Raw genomic sequence first — 14,482 nt, forward strand, 5'->3', positions numbered from 1 at the left:
TCAACCGAAATCGCTCATTTTTGTACAGCTGACTTATTTCGACTAGTAGATCACTTTCCACTTGGGAAATCATATATCGGAGAGATTTTTTGAAATTAGCCCCACCCTACTGTGCCGTTCCCAAGAAACACGGAAGTTCTATCAGAAGATCAACGCATCCCGCAACGGCTTCGTGCCGCGAGCCGAAATATGCAGGGATAAAGACGGAGCCCTCTTGACGGACGGACGTGAGGTGATCGAAAGGTGGAAGACCAGCACCTGAATGGCGTGGAGAACGTAGACACGGCAGACCACGGCAACGGAGAAAACAACGCCAGTGCAGCGGAGGACGGAAATAAACCAACTCCCACGCTGAGGGAAGTTAAGGATGCCATCCACCAGCTCAAAAACAACAAAGCGGCTGGTAAGGACGGTATCGCAGCAGAACTCATCAAGATAGGTCCAGAAAAGTTGGCCACCTGTCTGCATCGGCTGATAGTCAGGATCTGGGAAACCGAACAGCTACCGGAGGAGTGGAAGGAAGGGATAATCTGCCCCATTCACAAGAAATGCGACCATTTGGAATGTGAGAACTTCAGGGCGATCCACGGGGCGATCACTATTTTGAATGCTGCCTACAAAGTGCTATCCCAGATCATCTTCCGTCGTCTGTCACCTAAAACGAATGAGTTCGTGGGAAGTTATCAAGCCGGTTTCATCGACGGCCGGTCGACAACGGACCAGATCTTTACCGTACGGCAAACCCTTCAGAAATGCCGTGAATACCAGGTCCCAACGCATCACCTGTTCATCGACTTCAAGGCGGCATATGACAGTATCGACCCATGGAGAATCATGGACGAAAACGGCTTTCCTGGGAAGCTGACTAGACTGATTAAAGCAACGATGGACGGTGTGCAAAACTGCGTAAGGGCTTCGGGTGAACTATCCAGTTCATTCGAATCTCGCCGGGGACTGCGACAAGGTGATGGACTCTCATGCCTACTCTTCAACATCGCTCTGGAAGGTGTGATGCGACGAGCCGGGCTCAACAGCCGGGGAACGATTTTCACAAAATCCGGACAATTTGTGTGCTTTGCGGACGACATGGACATTATTGCCAGAATATTTGGAACGGTGGCAGAGCTGTACACCCGCCAGAAACGCGAAGCAACAAAGGTCGGACTGGTGGTGAATGCGTTAAAAACAAAGTACATAGCGAAACCGAACACGACCGGATCCGTCTGGGTAGTAATGTAACGATAGACGGGGATACCTTTGAGGCGGTGCAAAAATTCGTCTACCTCGGATCCTTACTGACGGCTGACAACAATGCTAGCCGTGAGATACGAAGGCGCATCATCAGTGGAAGTCGTGCATATCACGGACTCCAGAAGATGCGGTCGAAAAAGATTCACCCACGCACCAAATGCACCATGTACAAAACGCTAATAAGCCCGGTGGTCCTCTACTGGCACGAGACATGGACCATGCTCGAAGAGGGCCTGCAAGCACTCGGAGTTTTCGAGCGACGCGTGCTAAGGACGATCTTCGGCGATGTGTAGGAGAAGGCTGGAGAGTGCCAGCCACGAACCGTGTATCATGGAGAAATACTGTTGACTCAGTTTTATCTTCAATTTGACGTAATACTAAATGAATGAATGAATGAAAGAAAGTGGAAGAAGCTTATTCACCGTAGAAACAAAAACTAGGAATTAGGGAAATTTCATTACTGATGCGCAAAACAGTATGGAAGAAAGTGATATGCGGAAACTTTTCGAAACTGTTAACGGCGAGCGAAGAAAGACAGCGCCGTATATCGTCATGTGCAACGACCATAAAAGGGAACTTGCTGACTTCGTCTCCTCAAACACCCAACAAAAAATATATATCCAAAGGAATGTCATCAAAACGAACTCTTCGGCGGTGCTCTAATTTTCAATAGCAATAGTTTTTATTATTATTTAACGGATTTTCTGTTTCAACTAGAGACGTTTCTTCTTGTTAATTAATATAAAAAGCGAACATATTACTTATAGGCAGATACAGCGTGTGTGTGTTGTGTGGGTTTTCCTGAATGTTTCTGAAACTTTTTCGTTTTGTAATATTCTTCGAAAAACGGACCATGATAGTATAGGTATGTGTGTGCTATAGATAAAATGGAATTGCATCATGCTCGTGTTGGCCGTATCTGAGGGTGTGTATGTGTGTCTGTTGCGTTGCTTGTTTCAATATAAGTAAATCTTGACCATAATCGCGCGCGAGAAAAAAAAAATAATAGAAAAGAGGAAAAAAGTTGCGGGAAACTTAATGACGACGACAAATAATAGTAGACAAATAGGCATTAATTAGTTTCTTTAATAATAATAATTAAAAACAATAAATTTTCGTAACATATATAAACGTATTTAAATGCTCATCGGTTCAATTGTTAATTGTTTATTCATGTTTCCTTCCTTTTTTTCACCCCAATTTCTTGAAAGCATAAAACATACTGATTGTGTAAAAATATGTCCCACCATTCGTTTTCGCTGATACTGCTCTGCTGCTGCTGGGTGTTGGTGTTTGTGTTTTATGTTTTTTTCGCCCAATTAATGATTGAATTTATGTAAGTTCGATACATTACCGGTATAATGGTAGATTCTATGAAATGGTATTTTGTTTATGAAATGTTTTCTAACGATCGGTCTATGTTGGTTTGTTTTAAGTTTTTAATCAATTTTTTTCAGTTGCTCGTTCTTTTGATTTAGGAAAATGTTGGATACTTATTCGCTAAATACGTTTCCTTATTTGCATTACTTCTGTTCTTCTCGTCTGGGCGGGCAAACGACCCGCCCTCTGATGCTATTTCCGATAAACTTTCTCCTAAATACATGCAAAAGGGTAGGCATTATTACAGAAACCGATCCCCACTTCAATAAGATTTTATCCAAATATTTAATACAACAAAGAATGGGTTTCCCTACCAAGTTTCCACGTTATTTTTTGCATCGCTCAACTTTTGTCGCACATTCGATTTTTTTTATTACTCCCATAGTTTAAAAAAAGGACACGCGCTCTCATTCGTTCTCAATCTCGGTTTTTGCTGCTGCTGCTGCGGATGTGGCTGAGACATTTCTCACTTACCTTATCTCTTCTCACCGTCTCAAACATGCTCTTCCCGTGTGGCTAATAAAAGTTGGAAAGATACTTGGAAGACGTACTCGGCAGTCGTCAGTTGCTGTTGTCCTCGCCGTCGCACGACTCATCCTGGACCATCGAGTCGTTTTCGCGCTTCGGCGTGGTGAGGCGGGACGAGCTCACGCCAAGACCGCCGCGTCTAAAAATAAAGGTGAATTGTTTGGTTACGGTGGTGTGTCATAAATTCAAGGGAAGGGAAATCACTTGGCACACTTTTGTTAATGGGGGATTGTAAGGCTGTTTAGGTTTGTGTAGTGAGAGAGAACCTAACGATTCAGGTGTTTTAACATTTGCTCAATGGAGAAACTATTTATCTCTCTAGAAGTAGAAAGCATACAACTTTTCACAGATGATTAAACAACTACAGAAAACTTGGAAAAAAGCTTGGGAGAAACTTTTTCGCTTAAGTAACGAAGAACTAAAAAATTCTCGAAAACTTGAACAAATCTCAACTGCTAAAGCTTCTAACCGAAAGATTTGAAAAACTTTTCGCAAAAACTAGAAAATCTTCGCATATAAACAATTCTCACAGCAGCTGTCGAAAGCTTCTCACAGCTGGAGAACTTTCTCATAAAAGCTAGAAACCCTTCTCGTATCAGTTGGGAAAACCTCTCACAGAAAACTTTTCATCGGAACTGAGAACACTTATGATATGAACCGAGAAACCTTCTCATAGAAGGGAGGAAAGTTTCTCACAGAAACTAGATAACCATTATACAGGAATGGAATAGTTTCTCTCATGAGCTTGGATTTTTTTAAAGGAATGGAAAAGCTTCTCAAACGAGTTGGAAAAGTGCCTTACAGGAGCTGCTTGAGAATGTTCATCATAGAAGCTGCAAAAACTTCTCACAGAAGATGGAAAAGCTTCTCACAGGAGCTGGGAAAGCTGCTCACAGAAGCTAAAATAGCAAGCTTGTCAAAAAAGCTTGGAAAATTTCTCACAGAAACAGGGAAGGTTTTCTGCAAAATCTGGGGGAGTTTCTCACTAGATCAGGAAATCTTCACAGAAGCTGGGAAGGCTTTCCACAGAAACTGAATAGCTTTTCACATAAACTGAAAAAGCTTCTCACAGGAGTTGAGAAAGCCTCTCACATGAGCTAAGAGAACTTCTCACAAGAGATGTGAAACCTTCTGAAAGGATTTACTCCAAAAGTTGGGAAAGCTCTAAACAGGGGTTGGGAAAGCTTCCCACAGAAACTGGAAAACTTCCCTCAGGGAGTGAAAAGGCTCCTAGAGTGAAAAGTTTCTCACAGATACGGGGAAGCCAAAAAGCTTTCCACGAGAACTAGGAAAGTTTCCTGTGGAAGCAACCTACAGCTGGGATAGCTTGCCACAGGAACTAGAAAATCTTTTCATAGGAGCTGGGAAAGCTTTTTTTCACAAAAAGTGAGAAAGCTTCTTCTCACAGGAAACTTCTCACAGAAACTGAGAAAACTCCTCACAGGAGCTGAAATAGCTACTCACAGGAGCTTAAATAACTTTTTCCAGGAGCTGAGAAAGCTTCTCACAGGAGATGAGGAAGCCTCTCACAGGAGCTGCGAAAGCTTTTCATAGGAGCTGCAAAAGTATTTCACATGAGCTGAGAAAGCCTCTCAGGAGCTAAGAAAGCTTCTCGCAGGAGCTGAGAAAGCTTCTCGCAGGAGCTGAGAAAGCTTCTCGCAGGAGCTGAGAAAGCTTCTCGCAGGAGCTGAGAAAGCTTCTCGCAGGAGCTGAGAAAGCTTCTCGCAGGAGCTGAGAAAGCTTCTCGCAGGAGCTGAGAAAGCTTCTCGCAGGAGCTGAGAAAGCTTCTCGCAGGAGCTGAGAAAGCTTCTCGCAGGAGCTGAGAAAGCTTCTCGCAGGAGCTGAGAAAGCTTCTCGCAGGAGCTGAGAAAGCTTCTCGCAGGAGCTGAGAAAGCTTCTCGCAGGAGCTGAGAAAGCTTCTCGCAGGAGCTGAGAAAGCTTCTCGCAGGAGCTGAGAAAGCTTCTCGCAGGAGCTGAGAAAGCTTCTCGCAGGAGCTGAGAAAGCTTCTCACAGGAGCTGAGAAAGCTTCTCACAGGAGCTGTAAAGCTTCTCACAGGAGCTGAACAAGCTTCTCACAGGAGTTGAGAAAGCTTCTCACAGGAGCTGAGAAAGCTTCTCACAGGAGCTGAGAAAGTTTCTCACAGAAGCTGAGAAAGCTTCTCACAGGAGCTGAAAAAGCTTGTTACGCGAGCTGAGAAAGCTTCTCACAGGAGCTGAGAAAGCTTCTCACAGGAGCTGCAAAAGCTTCTCACATGAGCTGAGATGCTTCTCACAGGAGCTGAGAAAGCTTCTCACAGGAGTTGAGAAAGCTTCTCACAGGAGCTGAGAAAGTTTCTCACAGGAGCTGAGAAAGTTTCTCACAGGAGCTGAGAAAGTTTCTCACAGAAGCTGAGAAAGTTTCTCACAGCATCTGAGAAAGCTTCTTACACGAGCTGAGAAAGCTTCTCACAGAAGATGAGAAAGCTTCTCACAGGAGCTGAGAAAGCTTCTCACAGGAGCTGAGAATGCTTCTAGGAGCTGGCAAAACTCTGAGAATGCTTTTACCTGAGCCAGAAAAACCAATCGATAGTAATAAAAACCGAGAAGACTTGGATAAGTAATGTAAAACACCGTTTGAGAATTAGGAGCCAGATAACATGCAGTAGATTAGTTCAACAAGCCAAGGACAGGAAATAGTTCCTAATGTTTAATTTTCGGTAATCATACAAGGTTTCGTGCAAGTTACAGGAATCAGGGTTTTCTAAAACACAATCAATGGCGGACAGCAAGTCATGGAAGCGCACTCGAAACACAGGGACCACCAAATTACCTGTCTTCTTATAAAAGAAACCTTCGAACATCTAACAATGGCCCTATCATTCTACTTAACACAGGAACAACACTGATACAGCTTACTAAACGTAGAACTTGGAACAGTTTCAGTTCCTTTTTTTTCAAAATAATACAGAAAAGGTGATATTGTGGCTCTACTTTCTTAATAAACGAAAGGAAGCCTTCGGAGAATCTCACTTCGCACTGTACATTTGAAGATGACAAATTTGAAAATATTTCAGTTTGGGTTCAAAAAATAGAGAAAAATCAACTTACCTCAGCTTCGTTTTAAGCGAGTTCACCTCCCGCGTGAGCGCTTCGTGACTCTCAAGCATGTCCTCGTACTCTCGCTGGGCCTTGCGTTTCTGTGTCTTCTCCTTCTGGATTTCCTCCTCCGCTTCGTCGAGATTTCGCTTCAGGATCTTCATGCGGTTGTTCATCTAGGGATTAAGAAATTTAAGATTGATTAGTTGTGTTCCTTCGACTGGCGAGGACGCCATTTTACCTTTTCGATTTGCTCCTTGTACTGGTCGGCGTGCCGCCTCTCGTCCTCGATGTTCATCGTCAGTTCCTTGATCTTCTTCTCCAGTTTGCGGTTGGCCTTCTGGCCTCCGAGCCGTTCCTTTGTTTCGTTCTCCAGCTGCTCCTCCAGATTGGCAATCTTGGCCTCCAGACTGGCCATGGCAGCTTTCACCTTGGTGCGTTGGGCGGTTTCCAGCTCGGACAGCTTGGCTTTGAGTTCCTTGTTCTGTCGTTCCAGGCCGGTCTTGACGTTTTCGAACTTCTGCGAATTGGACTTCTCCGCCGCCAGTTCTGTGGTAAGCTGTTCGATGGTAATCTGTGCTTTGCGGTTGCGGTCGACCAGCAGTTCGGCGTTGGACTGTTCCTCTTCCAGTTCCTCCTCGAGGGTGGCAATTCGTGCCTCTAACCGTCGCTTTTCGTCGATCATCAGGGAGCCCTTATTCGAGTTGGAGTTGATTTCTTCCAGCAGTTCGTCCCGTTCGGCTTCGGCCGCCCTTCTTGCTCGCTCGGAGCTGGCAAAGTCCTCCGACAGTTGCATGACTTCTGCTTCCAGGGCTTTCGCTTTGCGCTCGGCTTCCTTACTAACGGCTGCTAACTCCTCCTTAGCGGCCTTAGCTTCCTCGGCGTCCCGGACGGCATCCTTGAACTGAGCTTGCAGCTTCTTTGCCTGCTTGAGAGCATCTTCCTTGACCTTGTTGTTCATCTCCAAGGTGGCTTCGATGTCCTTCAGGTCGCCCTCGAGTTTTTTCTTAGCAGCCACGGCAGCAGCCCGTTGTTTCCGCTCTTCGTCCAGCTCGGCTTCCAGGTCGCGGAGAGCCTTCACTAGACCACGCCGCTTCTCTTCGGATTGCTCCTCCTTGGCCTGCACGTCCCGTTCGAACTGCGCTCGCAAAGCTTGCATGTTGACCTCCAATCGGAGCTTGGCATCCTCGGTGAGCTGCAGGTCGTCTTCGAGTTCTTCGTTCTGTGCCTTCAGCTCTGCCAGTTGACTCTCCAGCGCTCGCTTGGCCTTTTCCAGTTCGTGCACGTTCTTGTCGGCTGTTCCCTGTTAATCGATGGGCAACTTATTAGCAACGGCGTGGCTATCGACTTATTGCTATTTGTTTGGAAAAATCATTCCAGAAGCTTGGAAAACTTAATCCAGGAGTTTGAAATACTCCTCCCTGGAGCCACCCTGCTGTGTATTACAATTGCCGCTAAGTAAGCTTTGAAAGGTCAGCTTAAAGGAACGCGTCTCCATTCGAAAAAAATTAAGGACTTCTTCCAAGAACTTGAAAATACCTACTAAAATCCAGTTCCTCCAAGGAGCTTAAGAGACTCCTTCCAGGAGCTTGAAAAGCTATTTACAGGAGTTTGGAAAAATCATTCCAGATACTTGTAAAACTTCTTCCAAATTTTTAAATACTCCTCCTTGGAGCAACTCTGCCATCTATTACAATTGTCATTTAGCGAATTTCCCCCATTCGATACAAAAAGAACTTCTTCCAGTAAGTCGAAAAAAAACAACTACGAACTTGGAAAATTCCTTCCAAAGCTTGGAATGCTCTATGAGTTTAGAAAAATAATTCTAAGAGCATGGAAAACATCTTCTAGGAGTTTGAAATACTACTCCCTGGAGCCACCCTAGCGTTTATTACAACTGACGCATAGCAAATTTTGAAACGCCGCTTTAAAAAGCGCGCCCTTATTTGACAAACTAAGGGATAGTTTTTTGTGTTTAAAATACTACACACAAAAATTTTTGAAATGCTTCCAGCACGCCAAAAATCAGCAAAAGAAATTGCTGAATTTCAGCAACATTTTTGCTGAATTTCAGCACAACTTTGCTGATCAACTGTCAAAATTGCTGGATGGTTCAGCAAGTTGAAAAATAATTGCTGATACTCAGTAATTTGTTTTGCTGAATGCAATCAGCACGCCAAAAATCAGCAAAGTTTGCTGATTACCAGCAAAAATATTTTGCAGTGTAATGTAAGTGTCTATCTATACCCGATCAGAAAGGCATAACAAAAATGTAACAAAATTATATCAACGGTTGTTAGATGTATCAACGTTTGTTATATTTAGATATATTTGACAAAAATGATTTGAAAACCTGATTTAATTATATCAGAATTATAACAAGGTCAGTTATAAAACAAATAAAGTCATTTTGATCATCTTTATATGAACATTATAACAAACTCAGTTATAGTTTTCAAAATGCAGTTTATTTCAAATGAACATTTCACTGGTGGTGTTTGGTACGCAGTTACGCCGCTGTGTGGTGCTACTGTGCTTGTAAAATACAGTATTTTTGACAAGTTCGTATCATGATCCAGACCCTTAAGAAAGTTCAGGTTATATAGCCTTATCAATTTTCATTTGAGTCACCCTGATGTCTGGTCTGGTAAGATCGTCTAACTTCTGATTACAGCCATATTTAAGTTAGCCGGCTATATATTTACATGAAACAAGCAATGTGAAAAGAGACACCCGAACCATCCACTTACCTGTGTATTAGCCAACTCGTCCAGCTCGTTCTGCAGTGCTTTCCGTTTCGTTTCCAGGTCCTCGATTTTCTCGTATGCTTCGTCCAGTTCCCGCGTCAACGACAACACCTTGGTTTCTTTTTCGCGAGCCTCCCGCTCGGCGGCATCCCGTTCCTGAGCGTGCTGCTCGCTGACGGCCTTCTCCTCGGCGAGAACTTTGTCGAAGTTCTTCTGCTTCTTTTCCAGGTCAAGCACCTTGGTACGCTGCGTCTCCAGCTCGATGGTGGCATCCTCCAGCTCCGATTGGATCTTCTTTTTGCTCTTGTCCAGCCGATCGTTGGTGGCTTGCAGTTCCAAGATTTGCCGCTGCAGTACTTCGATGTCCTTGTTCATTTTCTTCTTTGCTTCCTCCAGCTCCTTCGCAATATCGGCTGTTTATGAAAACAAACATTCAGAGACGTCTCCTTTCAACGCTTTAAGATAATACTTACAATCTTCCTCGGAACGCTTCTTCATTTCCTGGATGGTAAAGTTCAACTCGGCCAATTTCTTCTCGTAGTTCTTCTTAGCTTCCTCGTCCTCTTCGAGCTGCTCCTGAAGAGCTTCCTTTTCGCTCTCTAGCTGCCGCAGCTTGGAGCTCAGCGCCAGCTTTTGTCGGGTTTCTTCCTCGAGCAGTTGCTGCGACTCCGTCAGCTGGCTCTCCATGTTGCTGGCACTCTTGATCGCGGCCGAGGCCTTCAGTTCGGCCTCGTCCAACTGCTGGGTCATGTTCTCCGACTCCTGCTGCAACTTGGTTACCTTATCCTGCAGTTCCATGCGGGTCCGGTCGACTTCGGCCAATTTAACCTTGTGGAATAAGATACAAATTAGAAGCACTAGCAAACGACTGCTTGCCACGAACAGGTGCATGTAAAGAAGAAACCGTACGTGCAAATACTCAACTTCGTCCTTTGAGAAACCCACACAATTCCAAAAAATCAAGATTAAATAAACGGAAGATTCGTTTGTTTGCATGCGAGAAAAAAATGAATCGAAACTTATGTAAAGTAACCAAGGAAAAGTATTATAACCAAACAATAATCACTAGAATCTAAATAACCTCAAATCTCACATACCTGCAGTTCGGCAACTTGCGCCTCGGCTTGCTTTCGGCGGCGGTCGTTCTCCTGACGCGACTGGTTGACGTTCCTCAGCTCGGTAGCCAGATCGGCATTTTCGGCCTCCAGAGTTTGCTTCGCCTTCTCCAGGCCTCCCCTGACCTTCTTGAGGTTTTCCAGCTGCTCGTTGATGGAAGAGATTTCCTGGGCGTGCTTGTGGCGCATGTCAGACACTTGTCCTTCGTGGTTGGCGGCTTCATCCTCCAGAGTTTTCTTCAGCGTGGCCACTTCCTGTTCACGCTTGGAGCGCAGTTCTTGTTGAGCTGTGAAACAGAGTTTATTAGAAAATTTGATTCCGTTATCTGATGCTCGCATATTTAATAATGTAAAGTAATTAGTCAAAACCAACGCAACGAACTCTTCACAGGAGTTCAGTGGCTCTGTAAGCTGCATCTAGGAGCTTGGAAAACTCCTTACCAGGAGCTTGAAAAACTCCTTCCAGGAGGAGCTTGGAAAACTCCTTCCAGGAGGAGCTTGGAAAACTCCTTCCAGGAGGAGCTTGGAAAACTCCTTCCAGGAGGAGCTTGGAAAACTCCTTCCAAGAGGAGCTCGGAAAACTCCTTCCAGGAAGAGCTTGGAAAACTCCTCCAAGAAGCTTGGAAAACTCCTCCAATGAGCTTGGAAAACTCCTCCAAAGAGCTTGGAAAACTCCTCCAAGGAGCTTGGAAAACTTCTCCAAGGAGCTTGGAAAACTTCTCCGAGGAGCCTGGAAAACTGCTCCGAAGAGCTTGGAAAACTCCTCCTGAAAGCTTTCCAAGCTTGAGATACTTCTCACAGGAACTCATCTTTAAAAGTTCCTCCTAAGAGTTGAATTCTGGAGAGAAAAATCTGCATGGAGCATGCAAAACATTTCCCAAGGGCTTGAAAAACTCCTTCAAGGATCTGGGTAAAAATCTCATAGGAGCTTGGAAAAAAACAATTGTTAACCCATAAACTTTCAATCTTGAAATTCTAAACAAATTTGTAAAACAAATAATGGAATATGTGCCAAACGCAAACAAACTCACCTGCAGTGGTATCCAAGGAATCCAGCAGTTCGTTCTTCAGCGCTTCCAGTTCTTCGTTCAGATCGCGCTTCTGCTTCTCGGCCTTGGAGCGAGCCAGTTTTTCCGCTTCCAAATCCTCCTGGATTTCCGCCAGTTGGGATTCCAGTTCGCGCTGTGCCTTCTGGGCAGCTGCTTTGGAAGCCGATTCCTCGTCGATCCGAACCAGGGTCTGAGCTAGCTCCTCCTCCCGTTTGACCAACTGCTGTTGCATCTCATCGATCTGCATGCGGCGTTCATTGATCTGCTCCTTCAGGTCCGCTACCTCGGTTTCAATCTTCCGCTTGCTACGATCCGACTCCTGGCGCTGTTGATGGTCCTTCAGTAGACGTTCTTCCAGCTCGGCAATCGTCGATTCGTGCTTTGCTTTCAGCTTAGCCAGGTGCTTGGCCTTTTCTTCCTCTTCGGCGAGAGTCTGCGACAAGTCGTTGGCACGTTCTTCAAGAATCTTCTTCTCCTTCAACAGCTTCTGGTTTTGATCTTCCGTTAAGGCCACATCTTCTTCCATTTTCTTCAGCTTGGCATCCAGCTGAACTTTCTCAAGTTGCAGCTTCTGGCGAGCGGCTTCCTCCTCCTCGAGTTGCTCTTCCAGATCCTGGATGTTGATCTGAAGCTTCTTCTTCTCACTGGACAAGGCATTGACGCGTTCTTCTTCCTCTTCAATGCGGGCTTCCAAATCTTGCATCAGTTCTTCGAGTTCTTGTTTGCGAGCGGCTAACCGAGCCCGACCTTCCTCCGCTTCGGCGCACAGTTCAATCTCCGCTTGCAACTGCTCGGCTAAGTGCGTCTTCTCTTCTATCGCCTGTTGGAACTTCTTCTCGTACTCCTGTGAGCTTCGGGACAGGTTGTCTAGTTTATCACGAATTTGCCGCAGTTCGTCTTCCTTCTGGACCAGTTTTTCTTCCTGTTTGGTAACTTCCAACAATGGCTTGACCTTGGTGTACAATCTCCACCACTGCCAGTTGCGCAGTTTGAGGTAGGCAGCGCAGTTACGCTGGATAATTCTTATGGCATTCAGTTGCTGCAAGCGCTTCTGATAGTTGCGGCGGGCCAGGAATCCTCGGCAGTACGCCTGGAAGTTGACGATCAAGTCCGTGATCTTGTAGTCGCGTTCCTCTTCCAGATGTGCCAGCACTCCCGCGCGGAAGAAGATCTTCGACTGACCGATACGGTACAGATTGTTGTCCAGCTCAAGGGCCTTGATCATCTGCTCGCAGGCCCGCTTACCGTCCATGAATCCTTTCGGGATGACGTTCGGAGTAAGCAGTTCGTAACGCTGCCGGAATTCCTGGAACGGGATACGATTTGGGAAACCTTGGCGACAAATACGGATACCTTCCAGGACACCATTGCAACGTAGCTGGTCTAGTACCAGAGGTGCATCGATCTTCCCGGCGCGTTTCTCGTGATTCGGAATGATACAACGGACAAAGTTCGGGTTGGTATTGCGGAGGGTGTCCATCAGCTTGGCCAGCTGTTCCTTGTACAGATGGGACACGGTACGGAACATACCCTTGCGGGTACGGGCTCCGAACTGGGTATCGGTCAGGGCCTGCTGGGCCATTCCGACAATTTCGGCATCCTTCCAGATCTGGACGACGAACGGATCCTGCGATCCTTGGAGGAGCGATACGATGTTCTCATTCAGAGGATCCATGTTCTTCATCAACCACTTGGTGGCCGAGTAGTCGACCTTTCCGGCGTAATGCACGACGGCAAAATCGGCCACTCCTCGGAAGTCGGTTTTCATGAATTTGGGGTGCATAGTATGGGCGGTGGCCAACTTTTCCACGAAGGTCTTATCCGTGGCCTTCGGGAACCAGCACTCTTCGTCCAGGAGAGCCATGATACCGCCCGGTTTGTCGATCAAATCGATCGTCGGCTGCAGATCCAGTCCGAAATCAATGAACTTCCATTCGATGCCTTCCCGTTGATATTCTTCCTGTTCCAGGATGAACATCGTGTGGTTGAACAGTTGCTGGAGTTTTTCGTTGGTGTAGTTGATACACAACTGTTCGAAGGAGTTCAGCTCGAAGATTTCGAAACCAGCCATATCGAGAATACCGATGAACGAAGCACCTTGACGCTTCGTCCGATCCAGCGATCGATTGATTCTATTCACCAGCCACTTGAACATCTTCTCGTAGCATGCCTTGGCGATGGCCTCCACCGCGAACTCCACCTGCTCCTTGGTTTGTGCCTTGGTGACAAAGTCACGACCCACCTTGATCCTAGGCGTTAGGAAGGCCTTGGTCATGTCCGTGACGCTCAGCCCCAGCAGGTGGGCGATCTTTTGTGCAACGGTGTTATCCGGCAGGGTGGCCTGATCCGAGCTGCGTTCCTGCTTGAACTTCATCGAACCGAACAGCAACACGGCGCTCACGATGCGAAAGATCGAGTTGAAGTCCTCCTCGGTCATGCCCATGATGTGCATGCTCTTGACCGTGGCCTGGAACTCGATGTGATCGTCGACGCCGGGCACCGGAAGGCTTCCGTTGGACAGGAACGGGTACGTCTTGATGTCGTCCAGGATGAATTTGTCGCGCTGCTCGGGCGAGGCGCCGGCCAGCAGCTGGTAGAATATGTGGAATGTACGTTCATCTTTCGCTTGGCGAATGGCACGGGACTTCTCGAGCAGGTACGTCTCGATGTTGGCACCGGAGATGTACCCGGAAGCGTCAAAGTTTATCCGGATGAATTTACCCTGCGAAATGGGGAAGTTGGGGGTTGAAAAGGGCTTTTGTGATTAAGGATATGAGAAGGATACTTACGAATCGTGACGAGTTGTCGTTTTTCACGGTTTTGGCGTTACCGAAGGCTTCCAGGATGGGATTGGCTTGCAGGAGTTGCTGTTCCAGTTCTCCCTATTGGGGGTCGGATATGAGTTTATCGTGATAAAGAAAAGAACAGTTAAGTAAACACAATAGTCACAGCTTTTAAACGCTGTATGATTTTTATATGTTACGAAATAAAGGATAGTTTGAATCCGCATTCCTGTTAGTGTGTCCTATGTACATTGCAACTAATGTGTGTTAATAAATACCAACATGCTTTACAATTGTTATACGGTAAACTCATATCAACTTATAAGGACAATTTAAGATTATTTTTTTTGCAGTGTTAGTATCGGTAATCAAGTTAAGATGAAGTCACCTATTTTAAAAGGTGTAAGATAATGTCGCAATATGTACTCAATGTTTTGTGGAGGAGAAGGAAGTATCAACATAACATTAGTTTGCTAGTTTGATTCTAAAAAAATCATCAAGTATAAAAAGGGATTAACTAAGAATCACCCGGGTAGAGGTAAAGAACAAACTA

The 14,482-nt window shown here is 45.8% G+C and overlaps 1 protein-coding gene across 2 annotated transcripts in view; it reads right to left on the reverse strand.

Moving 5' to 3' along the window:
* Positions 1–1,911: 1,911 nt before the first annotated feature.
* Positions 1,912–14,482, reverse strand: part of LOC109406436 (myosin heavy chain, non-muscle) — a 192,394-nt gene continuing 179,823 nt past the window's right edge. For both annotated transcript variants that reach the window (XM_029870829.2, XM_019679532.3), the window contains 8 exons: positions 13,936–14,028; positions 11,129–13,868; positions 10,080–10,384; positions 9,456–9,810; positions 8,986–9,395; positions 6,477–7,538; positions 6,248–6,411; positions 1,912–3,298 (listed from right to left, as the gene is read on the reverse strand). In XM_029870829.2, the coding sequence (XP_029726689.1) occupies positions 3,193–3,298; positions 6,248–6,411; positions 6,477–7,538; positions 8,986–9,395; positions 9,456–9,810; positions 10,080–10,384; positions 11,129–13,868; positions 13,936–14,028 (5,235 nt within the window). In that variant the 3' untranslated portion in view covers positions 1,912–3,192. The remainder of the gene's footprint in view (positions 3,299–6,247; positions 6,412–6,476; positions 7,539–8,985; positions 9,396–9,455; positions 9,811–10,079; positions 10,385–11,128; positions 13,869–13,935; positions 14,029–14,482) is intronic.

This window comes from Aedes albopictus, chromosome 2 (genome assembly GCF_035046485.1).
Source record: "Aedes albopictus strain Foshan chromosome 2, AalbF5, whole genome shotgun sequence".
Taxonomy (NCBI): domain Eukaryota; kingdom Metazoa; phylum Arthropoda; class Insecta; order Diptera; family Culicidae; genus Aedes; species Aedes albopictus.